This window comes from Spodoptera frugiperda, chromosome 7, assembly GCF_023101765.2.
Source record: "Spodoptera frugiperda isolate SF20-4 chromosome 7, AGI-APGP_CSIRO_Sfru_2.0, whole genome shotgun sequence".
In the NCBI taxonomy this organism is placed as follows: Eukaryota; Metazoa; Arthropoda; class Insecta; order Lepidoptera; family Noctuidae; genus Spodoptera; species Spodoptera frugiperda.
In genome coordinates, this window is record NC_064218.1 from 10286930 (window position 1) to 10308827 (window position 21898).

General features: G+C 45.6%; 2 protein-coding genes across 2 annotated transcripts; one reads left to right on the forward strand and one right to left on the reverse strand.

Moving 5' to 3' along the window:
* Positions 1-1152: 1152 nt before the first annotated feature.
* On the reverse strand, positions 1153-17062 carry LOC118266243 (endoplasmic reticulum metallopeptidase 1). The gene is given in 13 exon segments (XM_035579643.2): positions 1153-3969; positions 5028-5317; positions 5320-5466; positions 5469-5723; positions 5952-6828; positions 7932-8200; positions 8276-8396; positions 9675-9777; positions 9857-10013; positions 13690-13815; positions 13879-14026; positions 14097-14315; positions 16052-17062. Coding segments are annotated over 13 exon segments (2748 nt in total). The 5' UTR covers positions 16055-17062; the 3' UTR covers positions 1153-3936.
* Positions 17063-17278: 216 nt separating this feature from the next.
* Positions 17279-21670, forward strand: LOC118265890 (enhancer of mRNA-decapping protein 3). Its single transcript, XM_035579163.2, has 4 exons — positions 17279-17818; positions 17897-18045; positions 20028-20186; positions 20426-21670. The coding sequence occupies exons 1-4, from the start codon at positions 17664-17666 to the stop codon at positions 21472-21474; spliced, it is 1512 nt and encodes a 503-aa protein (XP_035435056.2). The 5' UTR covers positions 17279-17663; the 3' UTR covers positions 21475-21670.
* The last annotated feature ends 228 nt before the right edge of the window (positions 21671-21898 follow it).

Here is a 21898-nt window from a genome sequence, read left to right on the forward strand (position 1 = left end):
AACAATCAGTCTTAAAATTTTATGGCACTTTTTTGTAGGTAACTAAATAAATTTAAAAAATACACAATTAATCATTTGGAATCATTATCTTTGGTAAAGTCAGGACAGAAAGGTACTATATGTTCTACGCAGATATATTGCAATCGAATAGACAGTGGAATGTCATCATTATCAGACTCTGAGATATCCTGTTCTGTGTCAATTGAAATACTACGCTCACTCAAGTGATCTTCTTTGTCACACACATCCTGGTCTGACAACTCAGTGTCAGAGTCAGACTCTTGTAAAATTGCCAGAATACGCTGTCGTTCAGCCTCTTCATGGTCCATTTTTACTAAGTACCTACAAAAAATAGAAATAAAATACATAGAACTATATATAACCAGCTACAATTGTAAATAACAATAAAAATCAAAAATAAAAATGATAAAGACACAGATAATAAGTGAAACAATATGTATACAAAATGGCGCGAAATTGTTACACCGACTGCGGGGATGGGTCTCACGTACCTTTTTTAACTTTGTGCACCTGTATCTCCCACTGCGGCCGTATCACGACTAACGTGTAGCTTGCGATGCGTAGGACAACTCAACAGCTCCAGCTATTGAGAAGAGCAGCAACGTCACACGCATAGTAACCGAACTACAAGCGAAATAAAATGTGGTGGGTCGCACAGACCCAACCCCATGACGCCGGGTTAAGGAGGGTTGTCTTGCTCATATTATAAATGTGAAAATTTGTGGGTTCGTGTGTATTTATGTTACTCAATCACCTCAAATCGGCTGAAGAGATCGGTATAAAGTTTGGAACAGAAATAGATTATGGTCTGGAATAACACATCTATGGGCTACCTTTTATTACAGCACAAAGCTTTTATTACAGCAAAGGAACAGCGGGTGAAACCACGCGGCCGCGACAGTAGCTAGAATTATATATAGGGCGCAGATGACTGAAGTAAAGGACCCTGCTGTCAGATCAGCACTTCACTTGTACGTGCAATTGTCAGCAATAAATCTATAATGTGAAACGATTTTAAGTAGGCACTACCAATCTGCTGCAGGAATACAACCAGTAAAATTTCAACTTTCATATAAATAATAGAGATGATGATATGTGCTTTTGTGCAAGCCAATGTATAGTAACTTAGACTTCAGTTTACATACACAGGTTGTAATGAATGTCCATCATGGCATCATCCCTACTTACATGTACCTATACTTAATTGTCAACCAAGGCACGGTCTGTCCTTATATCTATCACTTGTAGCTATTGATCAACATCTTTGTCGACACCCACTGTCAACATTACATTATATATTTTATTATATTTCACAGTAAAATTGCAAACATCGTTACATTTTAATATCACGATATTTTACACTGTCGAAAAAGTGTGAAGTCCATTTATAATTCGTAAAATTAGGTATGTTTCGATAGTTTGTAATCTGTCCTTAGAAAACCGTCATACTGTAAACCATAGAGTTAAAGTGATCTCGGTCTCGAATTAGTGGGAATTAACCATTAGTACCAAACAAGGTGTTATTTGTATTTAGCGATTAACTGTCTTTGGATACGCCAGCTGGGTGCTATGGGTGTTAACTCTTTGATGATACTGACAACATTAGATATGGCACTCTTTTGTTGAACATTTGAAAGTCTTTTCGGTTCGGAAATACCGCTGTCGACAGCTCATTCCACAGTTTTGCTGTGCGAGGCCGAAATTCGTCGCTCGGATTGTTGACGCCAAGTATTCCAATACCGGCTGAGGCAGTTAGGGGGTACTATAAAACTAAGGTGTACTTTGTACCAAGTCTATGGTCCGAGATACTAACATCGACCGATCCGACAGCAGCAGCGCGTTATTTGAAATTAAAAGCCCTTCTGTGATTGGTGTAACGAAGTGTTTACAATTTTACTAATGGATATCCATAGTTCAAAATTCGATAGACTCCACCGAAACAGTCCGGTCCACAATTTGTCTCGCGTTTGGTTTAGTCTCGCGAGATTGAGTATAATGTAACGGTTTTACAATCTTACGGTGACATATAATCTATAATGGGTGGGGCAAAAGTAATGCGACAATGGGAAGGCAATTTTTATGCTGTAGAGTGTAGACCAACCAAAATATCGACATTCATGATTTGGATATATAGCGACGCCCATCTCAAGAACGTGTGATTATTATTATACAGCTTATTCCACAAATCAGTCTGTTGTTTGAGCGCGGCGTGAATTTATTACCCTCGTCGTCGTAATCTACAGAAACAGTGCACTTCTTTCCTTTCCTTCAATGAGGTATTTTAAAACCTCGCATTTACCGCAACAAAGCGCGCAATAGGGATGATGACGGGGTATGATAATTAAAAATCTATTTAGTCCGTCAGTTAGGTAATGAAAAAATATTAGACACGTATTTTTTTATTTTGTTATATAAGATAACAATGCTTAGATAAAACGAATCAAAGTTTAGGCGTGGGAGCTAACTACGTCACTGTTGAATATAAAACGTACTCAAAAATGATATTTCAAATCGATATATCTTCGAACGTATTTAATTCCGTAAAAAATGAAAAATACGTGTCTAATATTTTAAAATAATCTACAAGACGGATATTAAAATAAAAATTTGTCACCTGTATGTAAATAGGGTATTTACAAGATTTAAAAGTTAGCATTGAAGAAAACAATAACTGCTGAAATGCACGCAACACTCATTTCATGATGCCGTATTACGAGCGCAAATATGCATCGACTCTACAGGTGAATACAGTAGAACTCCAATTATCCGAATTAATGGGGACCGGGACCCATTCGGATAATCAAATATTCGGATAATCGGATTTTTAAAAAAAAAATTGCCATTGAAGAGAATAAAAGCTATGTTTTGATATTGCACTATTTTTTTATTGAATTAAATTGCGAGGGGAAGTCAGTGTATGCACAACGGCAAGTTAAGACAAGTCAAGTCAAGACTTGACGCGCAAACACTGGCTTCGCGAGGGGGAGAATAATAGCGCACTTAGACTTTTTCTGGACAATTTTTGTGATTCGGATAATCGGCGATTCGGATAGTCGGAGTTCGGATAATTGGAGTTCTACTGTACTTCTTTTTATTTATTGCACTGCACGTGTGGCGCAATGGCTGCCCAACTAGCAGGTTCGATTCCCACACGGAACGGTTTTTTGTGTGATACACAAATTGTTCTTTCGGGTCTGGTTGTGATATGTATGTGAAATTATTTGTTTTTAAATGCAATCTCAATATAAGAGAAAATCCTAGCGTGGGGCAACGTTTATACAAGATTGAGTAGAAATAGCAAGACAAGGTAAGTTGCGTAAGTGCCTGTCTTTAGAAAAATATTATTATTATTTTATTATATTCCAAAATGGATGCAGGGTTCAAATTACAACATTACTTTTGCTCCGCCATAAACAATAATAAACATTAAGGTACGAACATTTGACTATAAATTATACTATAGGCCATTCGTCTGGCAGCTGGTCGCCGCCAGGTCAATGAGACCTCGTAACCTTACTTCGTGAGTATTGCGCTAGTAGTAATGTATATGCTCAATGTGTACATCCGCTCCGGTGTGTAGGTCTGTGCACATGTACACAGTACAGGACACACAGTGCCTGTGCGCGGCGCTACACACGGATATATTGCTTGCTCTTACTCTACCACTTGACAGTACAAGGGATGTTTTCTTTGTATTTTTATCTTATTGCGAACATACTTAATATGAATGTTAAATGTTTACAGATATGTAACAAATAATTACCTAGGCAACCCGTGGCCGGGCCACGGACCGCCGCGTCCCGCGTACAAACTAACTTATTTGTAATTACTAAATAAAACAATGAACAATGTATAAACAAGTATCGGTGCGATACAATACCGCCGCCGTCGAGGGCTCCACCGTACAGGCGCGAACTAGGGCCGGGCCGGGCTGGGCTCAGGCCGCATCTGTGTTCATGGAACCAAAACAATAACAAATGTAACACTTTACAAACGTCGTCTGGTTACACACATTACTATACAAGTAGTATATATAGTAGGAATCTCAATACACAAACGTCATTTTTTTTATGCGGAATAAGCGAGGTCTGAATAAAATCTGTACAGAATAAATCAATAAGTGATTTGATTAGTATATTTTACCGAAACAGACGCTCCGGTTTGGGTGGACCTGACCATCCACCATCGAGCAATTAATCGGATGGTGTATAAAGTGGTCGGTCCGAGTCAGGTTATTGATACACAGGTCGGACGTGTCGGACGTGTCGGCTCGCCAGCGCGTCCGTCGTCAGCCGATCGCCCAGACACATCGGTACGTTCGGAAGCTTAGTTCCGAACGAGATTATATTTGTGGGTGCATTAACCAAGGCTCGGAACCGGTTTAAAAAATACCGGTTAATACCGGTTTATATCGGTTTTCCTCCGAACTTTTCTTAAGAACGTGAACATTAAAGAACTTTATTTTAACCTAAATTAACCGGTTTATTCGACGAGGGGCATGTCGGTACACGCGTTGAAATATTATTATTGAATAAGCTGAATAGCGCGCGGCGTTTCTTTGATGTGCGTCGTATTAACCGGTTTTTATTGCTCTAGACCGGTTAATCCGAAAAAACCTTTATGAAAATACTATTCCAAATACCGGTTTAAAAAAACCGGTTTCGCGAACGAAACCCAATGTAAAGGTTTTGCGTACAAGTACATAATAACGGTTTGAAAATTTAACCGGTATCCGAGGCTTGGCATTAACTGTCACTACTGTAGTGGCAACGGCCTGATGTTTCAAAGCTTTCAAGATTTTAAGCTTTGATGTGACGTCCTTTCGTCGTTCTAGAACAAACGTAACTGACGCGACGGTCGGTTCGTCGATCGTCGGCATATCTAGTGGTCACTACATCGGGTCCAATGTGGTTGGCGTTAGCAAAATCCGAGTGTCTGTTAATAATTTCATATTGACATGAGATAACAGTAACTGGGAGTAATTAGTAGCAATTCGGCGATAGTACCTGCTCGATCGATGGTTCGGCGGGTTCTGCAACTTCGGCGAGCTCGTCGGGCCCTGTGAGGTCGTCGGGCCCTGTGAGGTCGTCGGGCTCTGTGAGGTCGTCGGGCTCTGTGAGGTCGTCAGGTCCTGCGAGATCATCGGGCTCTGTGGGCTCGACTAGTTCGTAGAGGTGCAGGTCGACGCCCCAGCCGGTGGCGGCCAGCCAGGCGGGCGCGGCGGCCAGCAGCGCGGCGTGCGGCGGCGCGCGCGCCAGCGGGCCGGCCTGCGCGTGCCCCGCCAGCGCCAGCTGCCCCAGCTGCGCGCGCCCGCCGCCCGCTGCAGCTGCAGGCGCAGGTCCCAGCGCGCCGCGCCCCGCTCGGCGCCGCGCGCGGCGTGCAGCGCCAGGAAGTACGTGCCGTCCGTGGCGGCGCGCGGCGCGCCCAGCACGCTGCTCCAGGCGAGCGCGCGCCGGCCGCGGGCCGCAGCTGCAGCACGACGTGCGCGGGCCCCCGCAGGCGCAGGCGCAGCTCCAGCGCGGTGGCGTTGAGGCGGCGCAGGCGCAGCGCGGCCCGCAGGCGCGGCAGCGGCGGGCCGGGCGCGGGCGCGGCGTGCGAGCGCGGCACGAGCGAGCGCACGGGCAGGTAGTAGGGCACGCCGCAGTACAGCAGGCGCGCGCACTCCGCCGCCGACACCGGCGCCGCGCCCGCCAGCGCCGGCACTGCACAACCACACCTTGCTACACTTCCATACTATTCTTTGTGTAGTATAGTACCGTGGTGTTTATTTAATGAAACATATTTTATATTAGTGTAGTGTAGTGTAGTGTAGTGTAGTGTAGTGTAGTGTAGTGTAGTGTAGTGTAGTGTAGTGTAGTGTAGTGTAGTGTAGTGTAGTGTAGTGTAGTGTAGTGTAGTGTAGTGTAGTGTAGTGTAGTGTAGATACTGACCGTGGCGGCGCAGCGTGTCCGCGGTGTTGGCGTCGAGGTCGGGCACCCAGTACAAGTGGTCCACCACGTCCTGCGGCACCAGCGGCGCGTGCAGCGTGCGCCGCGTGTGGAACACCATGAGGCGCTGCGGCCGCGCCGCGCTGTACGGCGCGCCCAGCGGGGACAGCGCCACGGCCAGCAGCGCCGCCGCGCTCGCCAGCGCCGCCGCCCGCGCCGCGCGCCCCACTCCCCGCGCCGCCGCCGCCGGCGCCAGCAGCCAGCCGCAGCACGCCTGCGCCAGCGCCGCCGCCAGCAGCGCCATGACGGCGTCCGCCGGCACCGCGCTGGAGCCCGCGCGCCCCATCAGCGGCACGAACATCTGCAGCGACCCCAGCGCCAGGTACATGGTCTGCGCCGCCGGCAGCGCCGCGCCCAGCGCCCACAGCGCCGCGCGCGCCCCGCCCCGCGCGCCCAGCGCCGCCGCCAGCAGGTCGGCGCTGGCCGCCGGCAGCGCCCACAGCAGCGGCAGGAAGCCCGAGCGCAGCCCCGCCAGCGCGCACAGCTGCAGCAGCAGCGCCGCGCCCAGCGCGCCCGCGTCGTGCCAGGCGCGCGCGCCCCACCAGCCGCGCAGCAGCGCCGGCCGGCCCCAGCCGCGGCGCGCCGCGCCCAGCGTGGCGGCCAGCGCCGGCAGCGCGAACAGCGGCGCCAGCAGCCAGGGCCGCGAGTAGTAGGCCATGCGCGCGCCGGCCGCGGCCAGCAGCAGCGCGGCCAGCAGCGCGGCCAGCAGGCCGGCGCCGTGCGCCGCGGCCAGGCACAGCGCGGCGCGCGCCACGGCCCGCCACCAGGCCGCGCGCGACATGTACAGGCGCGCGCGCGCCGCGCCCGCGTTCACGTGCACCTGTAGCGCCACCGCGTCTTAGCTATTACAAACTTCTACTATTTTTTCATCATCAACGACCTGCTTAAGCCCGGTATCTTTGGGTATGCAGATGACAGCACAGTTGTTGAAAGGTATGTGTCCGATGCGCGAACTAGCGGAACTCAGATCCGGTCTCTAAGAGAATCCATGGTCGAACGGTTGAACTCGTCCTTGAAGGCGGTCTCCGATTGGGGTGACGCCAACTTGGTCAAGTTCAACGCTACCAAAACCCAGGCGTGTCTATTCTCTGCCAAACGGAGTCAATTTCCGCTGGCTCCGACTTTCCGAAGTGTGTCCGTTCCAATATCGGATCATCTTGAGCTTCTGGGCGTAACTCTATCGCCAACGCTAAACTTCGGCTCTTATATAGAGTCGAAGGCGCATCTGGCTGGTAGGAAGTTGGGTATCCTCTCGAAGGTGAAACGGTACTTCACACCGAAACAACTGCTGAGCCTGTACCAAGCGCAGGTTCGGTCATGTATGGAGTACTGTTCTCACCTTTGGGACTTTTGGGATTTTATAATCCTTATTAAATGCGCCAACTTTGGTGAAATTTGCCGCTACTAGCGCCATACATAATTTATTCAGTACAGTCACTTAAAGTAAGGTGAAAATTTTATTCAGAGTATTTGGTTCCTCTAAAACTAACAATGTTTTCCAATCTAAAGCAGTTGGCTAAGAATTTATGATTCCATATTACTGGAGCACTATTCAGGATAATGCAAGGAAGACTGCAGGCAAAAAAATAAAGATTTGTAGCAACAAGAGTTAAAAGACTGGCACAGGGTGTACTTTTTCGTGGATAACACATAAGTCATTGTAATTTAAAAATGTAGGACTTAGATTTTTTTTTATATTTTTCTGATAACAGTTGGAACCTTGCTGATCATCTAGTGCCCGTTGGACGTCGATTTCAGGGATACCCTGTATATCCAAACAGACTAAGATGATTTTAAGAGTTCGGGCGTACATAACATCCATCTCCTCCAGGTACAAACACGTGTCTTCTGGTATTTGTGCCGTTTAAATGAGTCTACCGCATAGTATGACAAAAAGTGTGGGGCCCACGCTGTGGCGCGTACCTTGAGCAAGACGAGCGCGGTGGTGGCGGCGGCGCAGGCGGCGGCGGCGGGCGCGCGCAGCGCCAGCACGCGCAGCCCCAGCACGTCGAAGAACACGGGCTGGCGCGCGCCGTCCGGCGCCTGCTCCAGGCGCGCGCTGGCCAGCAGCGCCGCGGCCAGCGCCAGCACGTTGTCGCCGGTGCGCTGCAGCGCCGCGGCCGGCACGGCGCGGGCCGTGTCCAGCCGCGTGTGGTACACGTACCCGTTGGAGCTCCACGCCAGGTCCACGCCTGCGGCCGCCACTCGGTCAGTACTCCGCGTCAGTAGTGCGCGTCAGTACGGCGGGGCGCGCGCTCCGTACTCACCCGACAGGTTGCCGAAGTCCCGGAAGATGCGGAAGTCAGTGTCGGCGGGGATGAGTCCGCTCTCGAACAGTTCCTGCGCCAGCGACGACGCGTACGGGTGCGGCACCACACTCGCGTACATCTGCACACGCGCCTCGTCGTCAGTATATTAATATAACACGAATAAGTGAGCATTCATCCGATCACTAGTGTATCAATAATCTTAGAAGGTACATTCAGGGTGGCCAATTAAGAGGCAATTTATTTAATACTAGCTACTTCCGCGCTGTTTCACCCGCTCTGCTTGGCTCCTATTGGTCATAGCGTGATGTTTTATAGCCTTCCTCGATAAATGCACTATTCAACACAAAAATAATTATTCAAATCGGTCCAGTAGTTCTGGAGATTAGCGCGTTCAAACAAACAAACAATCAAACAAACAAACTCTTCAGCTTTATAATATTATATATAATATATATAGTATACATACCTACAACTTAATATTTTTTTTTTTACATAAAATGGAAATGACTAGCTATTGCTTCCAAAATATGCATATTGTTTTAGTTTGGCATGTAACATCTGCCTTTCACGTCTATCAGCGTGAGAGCACAACGAAGAAGACTCACATTTACTCCTATTGTCCACGTAAGGCGACTCCATAACGAATACAAGCACGCAAAATACAAGCTATTTTGCGTAGAAACAAACCTGTATGTACGATGTACCAACACGACTGCAGGCAGCCTGTGAGTGGGGCAACGTGGCTGCGTCGTGGACTGCACATATTTGTAACATTTCCGGCGCTAAGTATCTAACCGACTGCGACTTGGAATATTCAGTTTTTTTTTCTTATCTTACTAATATTATAAACGCTAAAGTTTGTGTGTTTGTTTGTTATGCAATCACGTCAAAACGGCTGATGGGATCGGTCTGTGGTCGGCTGAAGGGTCTGGAAAAACACAGTTTACTTTTCAGCTGATGGGAACGCGGGCGAAGCCGTGGGCAGAAGCTAAGTGTTTTTCGACTTGTATGTATAGACGCGTCGCCTGAGACAGCCGATAATCCTACAGAAAAAGTGTACGGGCGTTGCCGTACATTGCATGGAGATCGTTACCGAGAGATAATTTTTTTTTTGTTACTATTAGTGTTTTCAAAAATGCGCCGGAAATGGAAGGGTTTCCACGAATGCCATTTCCCAATTATTCTTAGTAAATGTTCTAATCTGCTATAGTAGTTGAATAATAATTAATTTGCATAACCGTGGTTAGTAAGGCGCGATCGTGTGAGTAGGCGCGGGCTGCGAGTGCCGCTGGCGTCACAGTGAAGGTCTCAACAGGGAGGCTTTAGTTGACGACTGGCCAACCGACGAGGATGTAGACATAGCAGCACAGCTACAGGCAGAGTGCGCGACACGTACCTCGACGATCCAGGGGTCGTGCGGGCCGGCCTGGAACAGGACCTCGCGGCCGCCCGCGCCGCACGCCTCGATGTTGATGAAGGCGCGCACGTCCCGCGCCCACCTGCGGAGCGCACGCGTTACTACCTGCGGGGGCGGGCCTAGCGGCGGCCCCAGCGGCCCTACTAGCCAGCGAGCGGTACTTGTGCTGCGTGATGAAGGCGTGCGAGGCCTGCAGGATGTTCTCCTCGGCGCCGTTGAACAGGAACACGGCGTCGTGCCGCAGCGGGCGCCGCGCCGCCGCCAGCGCGCGCAGCACCTCCAGCAGCACCGCGCAGCCCGCGCCGTCGTCGCTGGCGCCTGCAACACCCGCAACACATTCTGCTAATGGTGCCCGATCAATCAATCGATCTTATACTACTCATAATATAAATGCGAAACTTTGTGAGTTTGTGTGTATGTTTGTTACTAAAAAGCTGAAGGGATCGGAATATGGCATAACACATAGACCAAGGCTCGGATACCGGTTAAATTTTCAAACCGTTATTATGTACTTGTACGCAAAACCTTTACATTGGGTTTCGTTCGCAAAACCGGTTTTTTTAAACCGGTATTTGGAACAGTATTTTCATAAAGGTTTTTTCGGATTAAACGGTTTAGAGCAATAAAAACCGGTTCATACGACGCACATCAAAGAAACGCCGCGCGCTGTTCAGATTATATTCAATAATAATATAATAAGTCCGCAAGGCAGCTTGTGGCGAGCTGTTGGGCAGTGGCGACCCCACGGACCTGACTCCCGGGAGAGGCCCTACTTTTTAACTCCGGTTAGTACTCGTGACTATCCGGAGTGGCCTCTCCTACCTCACTCTTGCCTTAATCGGCTGGTTTGAGTGGAGATTCGCAAGAGTGGAGTTGCCTTCAGCTCCACTTGGGGGAAGGACGTATCCCAGTAAGATGCTGGTAGGGGTCTTGACCGTACTTCCGGGATTGCTCTGATAGCCGTGGGATGCCCCCCCTTCCTCAAGCAGCTCAACGGATGTTGCTTCCCTTGTCGCTACATGCTAGCGGCCGTTTCCGGGGGCCCACTATTGAGTTTGCGAGTCACCCCCTGCCTGTTTATCCGTATTTTTCAATATTGGTCAGGGGCAGGGGCCATAGTCCCCATAGTTAACCGGTTAACTATTCCACAGCCACCCACACCCATATCCCTATCATTTCCTTTTACCATATCTCACAATAGTCCTGCATCAACCGGGGATTGTCCTTTGGTGTACTTCCATAGTGCATACAGGGATAATCGCCGGCTGATGTCCCATTACATTTAGATCAAAATTGTTCAACGGGCCTCTGCGAGTTGGCTTCGGCCCCTCGTATGCCTTCCAAAGGTCCGGGACCCTGTGGTCCCGAGATTATGTAAAGAACATACATATAATTATATTACAACGCGTGTACCGACATGCCCCTCGTCGAATAAACCGGTTAATTTAGGTTAAATAAAGTTCTTTAAATGTTCACGTTCTTAAGAAAAGTTCGGAGGAAAACCGATATAAACCGGTATTAACCGGTATTTTTTAAACCGGTTCCGAGCCTTGACATAGACTACTTTTCATCCCGCGAGTACGCGTACAAACTTAGCGATCGTAGAGTTCTGCTTTGTATACCTGACGTAGCCAGCGGTAGTTTAGATGCGTACGTACATAGCATGGGTGTGTCCGTGCGAGTCGCGGCGTTACCTCAGACGGGCAGATCACGGTCAATTGGTAATTGTGATCATTAGCACCTGGCAGCCGCAGTGCCCGCCCACTGCACTCGTACTGTCTGTACTGTGGTTACTGGTTCCGTACGTCCTGATCCCGATACTAAAGCAGTATGTGAAGATCGTAGTAGGAGGACCCGTTGTAGTTTCTAACTCCATTTTTCCGAGTTATGGACAAACTATATTTGGATTTTTATTAAACACTAACTACTCCAGCGCGGGTTCACCCACGGCTCGGCTGCGTAACATGATTATTTATATAACCAACACAAAGTAATTATTTAATTCGAACCAGTAGCTCTCGCGAAGGTTTAGTATTTTTGTACTAATTATTATTATTGATTTATATTTATTTTTTAAATACGGAATTACAGTGTTAATCAATATACAGTATACTACTTTCAAAGAGCGGCTAAAATACAAATGTATGAACAACGACGTATCGACTCGACCTCGTCGTGGTTCTTGGCTACACCCTATCGTTATTTAAATACCTAATTTCAAGTATACTAACAAAAAACTCGGGTAAAAATAGATACGTACTTGATACAAACGGCCGTGTTGCGTCACTTTCAAATTAAAAAAATACTGGTTAACCTCTAAGTTGGTTTCAACTTTTCAACATCTTCACTAATATTAAAAGAGAATAGCTTTAATTTTTTTGTTTGTTTGAACTGGCTCCGAAACTACTCGACCGATTTGAAAAATTCTAATTATAGGCCATTTATATCTATACTAATATTATAAAGAGGAAAGGTTTGATTTTTGAAATGAATAGGCTCCGAAGCTACTGGACCGATTAAAAAAATTCGCGAGTGACATGTTTCATTAAAAAAAAAAGGGATGCTTACTATAACTTGAATAATCTAAACCCAAGGTGTATAACCCAAGGTTATAGAAAACAAAATGATGTACCTATTACAATTTTTCAGGACACATCACTATCTGTAAAATATGTCGCGACAGCATGTGCCATAAAATGTCACAATAAGCGTCCTAAGGCAGTTGTCCCACCGGCAACGATTAACGAGTAACGAGTAGAGCTAGAACTAGCAACGAGTTAGCGAGACGCGGGGAGTGAGTGCGTAGTTTCGATATTTGTGTAGTTCGGCTATAAGCGAGTGAGCGAGTAAGGCGGACGATTACTCGCACTACGATACGCACTGTAGAGAAATGACCGTGTCGCTTGGCGAGTGTCGCCGAGCGAGTGTTATCTTTCATAGCTCTTGTCGCTCAGCGACAAACTAGTGAAGCGAGCACTCGCCGGCAGTGTGAACAGTCAGCGATCAACTGCTTGTATATGCATCTCTTTTGTTTACACGGAAAGAATATCTATTGTACGTTTCTTGAACGAGAAAATAGCCGATAGTTACTCGTTTTCTCGCCGTTGGTGGGACAACTGCCTTAGGTATATTAAAAAAATATATATTTAAAAATACCACCGCTAGAAAAGCCTCTTTATTCGTACCTAGGCATAGATATTAATCACCTTTTAAATGATTCGATTCGGATATTCCATTCAAAAGATATCACAAACTCCGCTTGGCTAACTATTCGTAGAAGAAGTACGGGGGAAAAGTAAACACAAACCATGTAAATACAAGAAAAGTTTAAGGAAAAATATTCACAAAAGCTATTATATCCATATCTTAGTTTTTTTGTTTTCAATTATTTTTTTTAGAAACTCACTGTAAAACATTGTTTATATTCTTTTATTATATTATTATGCCCGTGCGAAGCCGGGATGGGCTTTAATGAAAGAACAAAGGGACTCCTTAGGTACATTGCTTACGCTGTGGAAATTAGGGCCTTTATTAGAGAACCTTTTTGCACCATCGGCCGTCGGTTCTCCGAGCTATGTGCCCCACTGCCACTTCAGAATCTTATTAGTATGCAGATCTCTCTGACTCGATTCCATAAAGAAACTCCGATTACTCCGAACTGATAGACTTTCAGCGTGCTGGTTTTCATTTAATAATTAGTTTTGCTCGTTCTTCTTCAAATGAATTTGAATTTTGGAACGAAAACCTAGTTTCAGTGACGGGCAGACTGAGGGACAATTCTATTTTGGTGTTCCTGCGTGAATTCATCATCAGCCTCTAGTCTCAAGGTAACTTGTAGTGTACTAGTGAGAAAAGTTGGGGAAAAAGCCTTCGCGGGGTAAAAGTAAAGTGGGGCAATCTTTCAAAGACTTTGGTCTTTAGGGGAAGTGATGCAGCATGAATGGTGTAAAGTATTTAAAGTTTAAATAGTATCAAAACAGGTGGAGAAACTTACCGGGGCTGTCAGGCACAGTGTCAAAATGGCAGTTGAGGAGCAGCGCGGAGCGGCCCGTGGCGCGGCCGCCCACGCCGCGCACGCGCACCACCACGTTCTGCACGTCGCGGTACACGTTGTTCATACCTGCAACACGCGCGCGTCACTACCGGCCGCCTCCACGCACCCACTTCCCTCACACGCACGCACCGTCCATGAAGGAAAGCTCAAAAGCTCCGCTGGCGGTGTGCACGTCCAGCTCGAGCCGGTTGTGCGGCGAGGCGTGCGCCGCGATGTCCTTCACGGCCGCCACCAGCACGCCCACCGCCAGCACTTCGTTCTCGTAGCTGCCTGCCACCTGCAATGTACCAGGAGTCACGACGACGCCGACCGGTACCACGTCGTCGCAACAAGTGAGACGGACGCACCCTCGGGCCGATCGCGGTGAGGTTGGTGAGGTGGCGGTGCGCGGTGAGCCCGTGGAAGCGCTCGGGCGGCGCGCCGGGCCCGAGCGGCTCGGGCAGCGCGGCGTCCAGCAGCGCCACGCCCGCCAGCAGCGCGGCGCTGGCCGCCAGCCCGGCCGCCAGCCACCACACGGACAGCGGTGGCTGTGCTGGCTTGTTCTCTTTCACAAACTCCATACTCTCCTGCAGAAATATCTCCAAATGAATATGTGAGCTCTAATTATTATAACCGTTTTATGTGCATGCTGTCATCCAGTAAGTAGCAACACTGACCAAAGTAATGTTCAAATGTATAAACATTTGTTATATCATTTTGATCGTGTCAATAACAGTATTGGTGAACCTAATAAATAAATAAATAAATGCCTTATGAGTTATGACAGTGTGCCAACTGCTTATGATTATTATCATAAAACATATATTGTGGCACATACTAATAAAGGAGTAAGTTTTGTCAAGAGAATACTAAAATACATGTTCTTCAGTGGCGGACTAATCTAGTCAGAAGCCTAAGGCGGCATATTTGAATGAGGCTCTTCTTAGTGCAAAAAGAAAATGTTGAGAGTACTACGACTCTAGACATATAAATAAATAAAATCTTTTTATTTCAGGCATATTAGTTCCATAAATTTTCCAGCCATCCATATAAGGCAGTAAACGTTATTTAAAGGAGATTATTTTTGGGCCTCTTTTGAAAGTCCAGCCAACGAAAAAAGTGGTATGTATCAATAGAGCTAGCCATTTTGACCAATAGTTAATATGGCACTAAAGTTGTAGGATCCAAGATGTAGAAGCTACACAAGTTTGAAGATTCATCATTTTTATACATTTATTGCATTCTAAAGTTACTGGGAAAAGCAAAATAATTATTAATTTTGCTAGAATTAAATATCTAAAGGAGGAAATTGCAATTAGAATGCGAAAAAGATCCATCAAAAAGAATGCTTTGGTGGATCATCTTCAAATCGCTCCTCCCATCCTGTGGTAAGTGGAGGGAGTGCCAGAATATTACTAAGTAAAATTACCTTGTTCCAACTAAAATTTAGCAATCATTGCCACCCATGGATACTTGTAACACCAGATGCATTTCAAGTGAATTGCCGACCTTTTTAAGGGTTTTTGGGGAATCGGGATTGGGAAGATTGAGAAAGGGGTAATTAAGCCTCCGGTAACCTCACTAACACAACAAAACACAATGCAAGTGTTGTTTCATGTCGGATTTCTATGAGGCTGTGCTATCACTCCGGTCAGACGGCCCATTTGTACAGAAGCATGGCTCTCGCACACTTATACATTCTTTCAAACTTATCAAACTCTTGCATTCCTACATTTCTGTAGGTTTTAGTGTTGTTCCATCAAAACCAGAGTAGTTATTTTTATATCAAGTGATTACCTTTATTGATTAACGACTAAATTATAAATGAAATAACAAATATGGTGATCAAAAGTAGATTTTTGGAAAGGTGCAGATATTTCAAATGATTAGGTTCATTTGAAATATCTGCAGTAATATTAAAAATGGATAGAATATAGGTAATCAAAAGTTCACAGTTCTAAACAGTTAGCCATCAAACTACAATGTATATATGGTTGCTTACAAGCAGCTCTTACTTGCCTTTATAAAAATTTAATTAACATTTAGTAATGCAATTCACACATTAAACTAGTAATTTGCAATAATAGACCTTAATAACTAGTAACATTAACATCCAAACACAACCTATTTGTTGCTAACGAAGGCTTTTCATAGCAAACTAGTTTATTTAATTGCAACTTCAAGAAATCTGTGGTATGATAATTGAGAATTTATAGAAACTTTTGTTCATACATGTAATATAGTTTTTATTATCGTGAAACTTAGTAATATGAAATTATATGTGTAAAATGAGTTATTTTTAAAAATAATAATAACTGCTTACCATTTTGTATGTTACTATTTTTCTTGTTTTATAATTTTTTTTTTATAAACAAATGACACCAAAACAAACGGAGCCCCATTCGCACAGATAGCCAGTGACTTCGCTGGTTAACTCGATTGACTATCTCAGATGGAAACACGCTTCATACTAATTGCCGTCTTATTTCAGTATAATTTGAAGTTTGAATACTTTTTAAAACATCGCTGTTTAGATCGTATTTGTCTTGTCTAACTGATGTCTGTCTGTCTTCAGTCAAATTTTGACTTTGACAATGACATACGTAAAATTGATTAGCCTATGTTAAAAAATGTGCAAAGAAACTATAGAAGAAACTAAAGAAACTAATGTGAATACGGGTGTAACACCCGTATTCACAAACGATACTATGCGGTCTCTTAGTGCGCGCGAGCGCACAGGGCCCCTAAATCTAATTCATAAACAATACTTGAGTGACAGCTGGTACAATGCGTCCTTCAAAATGAACGCACAGCTAAAGTAGCCTGCCAGCTGTTTTAAGCAACGCATAGCCATTGTCAATGGCAATAGATGTCACAAGGTTTATTTCTTGTTAGAGAAATATAAGTATTTTTCGGACAGACAGACAGTTGTGTTTAGGGATCCCGATTTTGTTATTGTATCCATATTTGTGAATATAAAACCAACACAAATATTAACAAAATTGTTCTTGGATACCGGTAACTGTTTATGTTTTGACGTTGTTGTATGACAACTCAAAATTGTTCTTGGATACCGGTAACTATTTATATTTTGACGTTGTTGTATGACAACTCAAAATTGTTCTTGGTTACCGGTAACTGTTTATGTTTTGACGTTGTTGTATGACAACTGATATGAACGTCAAGCAGCGACGTGAAATACGCAACATACGAGAACCAATCACAGAGCTCTATTCAACGCTACGGGTTTGCTTAGACAAGGGTCGCTTAAGTATCGTTTATGAATTGAAAGGCTTGCCAGATGTTACGCAGTGAGAAATGCCTTACTTTGCAGAGCGTTTCAAAGTCATAGTAAGACTCTTCCTTATGAGTAGGCTAACGATGGTTTCTTTTAGGTATATTTCGTAAACGAAAGGCCTCATTTATTTTAATAATACTTAATTAATTTTTAAAATATCAAATATAATATGTTATTGAAGTTGTGAGAGAAATTAAAATTATAAACATAAAAAATACGAAAATAAATAAGCGTCGAATCACACATCGGAGTCATGAGGTATGGTGACATCTTGCGTGAAACTTGATCTGTCAAGTCAAGTGGCAAGTGTCAGTTGGTCAGCAGTGACATTAATAATTTGATTTTATCTCGGCGTTAGACTATTGTGTGTAGCGTTAAATATTCACATGGTAATTTGGAATGATTCCTGCTAAAATAAAATTATAATTTATGTACGGGGCTTTGTGTCACTGCACTGCAATGTTTGATTTTAATATTTTATCGATATAAATAGTTTATACCTAATTTATATAAAACAATAATTGAAGATTATAGACATTTAATTTGTATAAGTGGATGAATTAAACTTATTGATGCAGTACTACTTTGAAGCTGTCTACATTTACTCTCAAGTAGATTGAATCGGAATTCTGGGAAAATGTCAAACTGGGTCGGATATGCTATATCGGTAAATTGTGGTGAGCCATTAGGCTGCTACCAAGGAACTATTTTGGAGGCGGATGGAAACACAATTACTTTAACGAAAGCCTTTAGGAATGGCTTTCCTTACCCAAAGGCACAAGTGACTCTTAAGTAAGTTGGTATAATAATGATGAGTTATGAGTATTACGGGAAACTTGCAAACTTATTGTATTTGATTTCATGTTACAGTGCAGCTGACATTAAAGATCTGAAGATAATTGAGTCCCGGGCCGAACCAGCTGAGCAGACTCATAGTACAGTGGCCGTTACTAAGGGTGCCAAAAAAGCACAAAGAGCAACAGTTTGTGAAAACTTGCAAGCAAACCCAACAAGTTCAGGTAAATGTCAAGTCTGATCTATTCTAAACTTCTTTCATCACAAATTCAAACATTATTTTGCAAGATAATATCTGAAATATTGTAGTTATAAATAGCTATAGCTATACTTACTTATATATAATTTATAGAGCAACTGGTTCAAATTGAAGAATTATTTCTGTGTTGGATAGTCCATTTATCGAGGAAGGCAATAAGTAGAATACAAAACATCATACATGGCCATACACATGATCCATACGATCAATTGTTTTATACATTTAGGTATATTGGAGGTGGTGTACAGTGGGAGTGCTTTTTACATTTTGTACATATATAAAGTTGTTATGGAAATGAATATCAAAGCATTGTTATGTTGTATAACTTGCTATGAATTGGCTGTGATGTATGTACCAGCCAGCTGATTACCAAGTGAACTAGTTGTTGGTAGTTTGCTGTCCTTGGACAACACAATGCACTGTCAGGTGAATCGAAAGCCTTTAGGAATTGTTTTTTCACCCAACAGGCACAACTTGACTCTTATAGAATAAAGTTGGTATAATAATGATGAGTTATGAGGTATTACGGGAAACTTGTCAATACTATATAATGTATTTGATTTCAATGTTATCTGGTGTGGATAAATGACCATTAATAGATGCTTGCAAGTTTCATTGCATGTTGAGGTTACCCGGGCCGAACCAGCTGAGCAGACTCATTGTACAGTGGCCGTTACCGATTGCCAAAAAAGCACAAAGAGCAACAGTCATGGGGGTGGAAAACTTGCAAGCAAACCCAACAAGTTCAGGTAAATGTCAAGTCTGATCTATTCTAAACTTCTTTCATCACAAATTCAAACATTATTTTGCAAGATAATATCTGAAATATTGTAGTTATAAATAGCTATAGCTATACTTACTTACTTACTTATAATAACATTTATAGAGCTAAACTGGTTGAAATTGAAGAATTATTTCTTGTTGGATAGTCCTTTTATCGAGGAAGGCAATAATAGAATACAAAACATCATACATGGCCATACACATGATCCATACGACAATTGTTTTATACATTTAGGTATATTGGAGGTGGTGTACAGTGGGAGTGCTTTTTACATTTTGTACATATATAAAGTTGTTATGGAAATGAATATCAAAGCATTGTTATGTTGTATAACTTGCTATGAATTGGCTGTGATGTATGTATCAGCTAGATGATTTTGATGTGAAAAGTTGTGGGTAGTTTGCTGTCCTTGCACAAACATGCACTGTCAGGTCCATTTTTACTAAGTACCTACAAAAATTAAAGTACATAGAACTATATCAATCAACCAGCTATAATTGTAAATAACAATAAAAACCAAGAATAAAATTGTATCTGACAGTTGTAGGTTTTTAAAAAACTGTCAATAATATAAAATTTTTTGTCCAATAACATTATCTGGTGTTGGAGAAATTACCATTAATATTGCTTGCATTGTTTCATTGCATGTGTGAGGTTACCAGAGGCCCAATTACCCCTGTTCCAAATCTTCGTAATCCCCGATTCCCCAACAACCCTTAAATTCCTAACCCCAAAATGCCTGCAACATACTTGTGATGGCTCTGGTGTTACAAGTGTCCATGGGCAGCAGTGATTGTTTACCATTTGGTGACAGGTTTACTTGTTCACCGGCTTAAAAAAATACCAAACCACCATATTATACCAATATCTTGTTAAAGAATTAATATTTTTATTTTATGTGGGGCTATCACATTCGTACCAACATATTTAAAAGAAAAAAAAATATTGTGTGTTAATTGTAGACACAACACAGGACAAAATCAGTGGGGCAACATTTAATTAAAAATCCCAATATATTCACTCTTATTCTGTTTCTATAAATCTTATTCAACCAATTTATGTATATAATATATAATTCAATGTATGTATTTGAATTTTCGAGTTGTCACTGTTAAATCTATAATTATTGTATAGCATATGTAATGATAAAGATGTTTGTGTAGGTAACCAGCCAGGAAGCAGCAGTAGCACAAGCCAGGGGGGAGGAGGCGGTGCCGGCGGGGGCGCGGGCGGAGGGGCAGGGGGCGCGGGGGGCGCGCGCGCTCCGCGCAGCAAGCCCATCGACATCCAGGCGCGCGCCAACAAGAACAACACGCACGCCGGTACACACCCGTCTTCCTCGCTTACTAATACCGAAACCCGTGTACAACTTGACAAGCATACAATTTCAACTTTTTTTTTAACAGTAGCACTTGCGACCAATCACTAGCATCGACTCTACCAACGAGGCAGTCATAGTATTATAAAAAAGGCAGTAAAAAAAAATCATTGGTAGTTTTGCAACACTTTTCCTTTTATTGTTCGGTAAAGGAACGTTCTTATAATATCGGTTATGCGGCAGGAAGCTACGGTAACCCGAGTTCGACTCCCAAGAGCCGCGGCGGAGGCGGCGGAGGCTTCGGTAACGTATACGACAAGGCGAGGCGGCGCAACGAGGCCTGCTTCGGCGAGCTCGCCGACCCCGCGCTCGACGACGACTTCGACTTCGAGGGCAACCTCGCACTGTTCAACAAGCGCGCGCTGTGGGAACAGATCCGTAACTCGCACAAGCCCGACGTAGTGCGGCAGGCCGACGACGTGGGCAAGTTCCGGCACGACGAGAACATCATCGGGGGCGCGCCCGCCGCGCCGCGCCGCGCCCTGCGCCTGCCCGACGCGCTGCGCGGGCCCTGCGACTACGTCACCGACACCGGGCTCGTGCTGCCGGCCGCGGCGCCGCGCCTGCGGGCCCGCCTGTGGGCCGCGCTGCAGCGGGCCGGCCTGCGCGGCCAGGCGCACACGCTGCTGGCGCGCGCCGTGGCCGACGTGGCGCTGCGCCTGGTGGGCGGCGGGCGGCGCCTGGACCCGCGCAACGCGCACCAGGCGCCCACCGTGGTGGCGCTGGCCGGGCCGCACGCGGCGGGCGGCGTGGCGCTGCTGGCGGCGCGCCTGCTGGCGTCGCACGGCGCGCGCGCCGCCGCGCTGCTGGCCGCGCCGGCCCCGCAGCCCGAGCCGGCGCTGGCGCGCGAGCTGGCGGCGCTGGCGGCGGCGGGCGTGGCGCTGGCGCGCGAGCCGGGCGAGCTGCCGAGCCCCGACGTGGTGCTGCTGGCGCTGCACGAGCCGCAGCTGGGCGAGGCGCAGGAGCCGTACGCGGGCGCCGTGGCGTGGGCGGCGCGGGCGCGCGGCGCGCTGGTGGGCGTGGAGCCGCCGTGCGGGGGCTGGGCGGGGCTGGCGGCGCGCGCGGCCGTGCTGGGCGGGCTGCCGGCGGCGCTGGCGCCGTCGCTGGGCGCGCAGTACCTGGCGGACGTGTGCGTGCCGGCGGCCATGTTCGAGGAGCTGGAGGTGGAGTACCGGCCCCCGTTCGGGGCCAGCCCCGTGCTGGCGCTGCACCTGGCCACGGACGCGGACTGACCGATGGCCAGAACTATGCGCTCGGTAGTGTGTACCGGCTTGACTGTGACGAACTTGCTCGTGAAGTGTCTTAATGCTATTTGACGTGACCGGCCTGGTCCAAAAAGATATCTATCTAACTTTTAAGTACCACGCGCTCTGCGTTACCTTTAAACAAAAAAATCAATATAAATGACATACTATCCGATGTATTTTATACCTGTATTTTTCATTTGTTTGATGTCCCATTAATCCGAGATCTGCCGAAAATACATAGCCAAGAAATTAAACAACAATTGAAGGCGATACGTACATTTCCGGCTATAGCACACTGTAACGGCACGATACGGCTGTAAGTAAGCTTGAAGCCGCCGCTCAGCACTCGCGCGGTGTGAAATATATTCATACGACATACGATTTAATGTGTAAATTTAAATTACAAGTT

Excerpts from the sequence above, each read along its gene's own strand:
- LOC118265890 (XM_035579163.2), top strand. The coding sequence starts at position 17,664 with ATGTCAAACTGGGTCGGATATGCTATATCGGTAAATTGTGGTGAGCCA. Across the intron at positions 18,046-20,027 it reads AGCAAACCCAACAAGTTCAG|GTAACCAGCCAGGAAGCAGC; the intron begins GTAAATGTCAAG and ends ATGTTTGTGTAG. Across the intron at positions 20,187-20,425 it reads CAAGAACAACACGCACGCCG|GAAGCTACGGTAACCCGAGT; the intron begins GTACACACCCGT and ends GTTATGCGGCAG.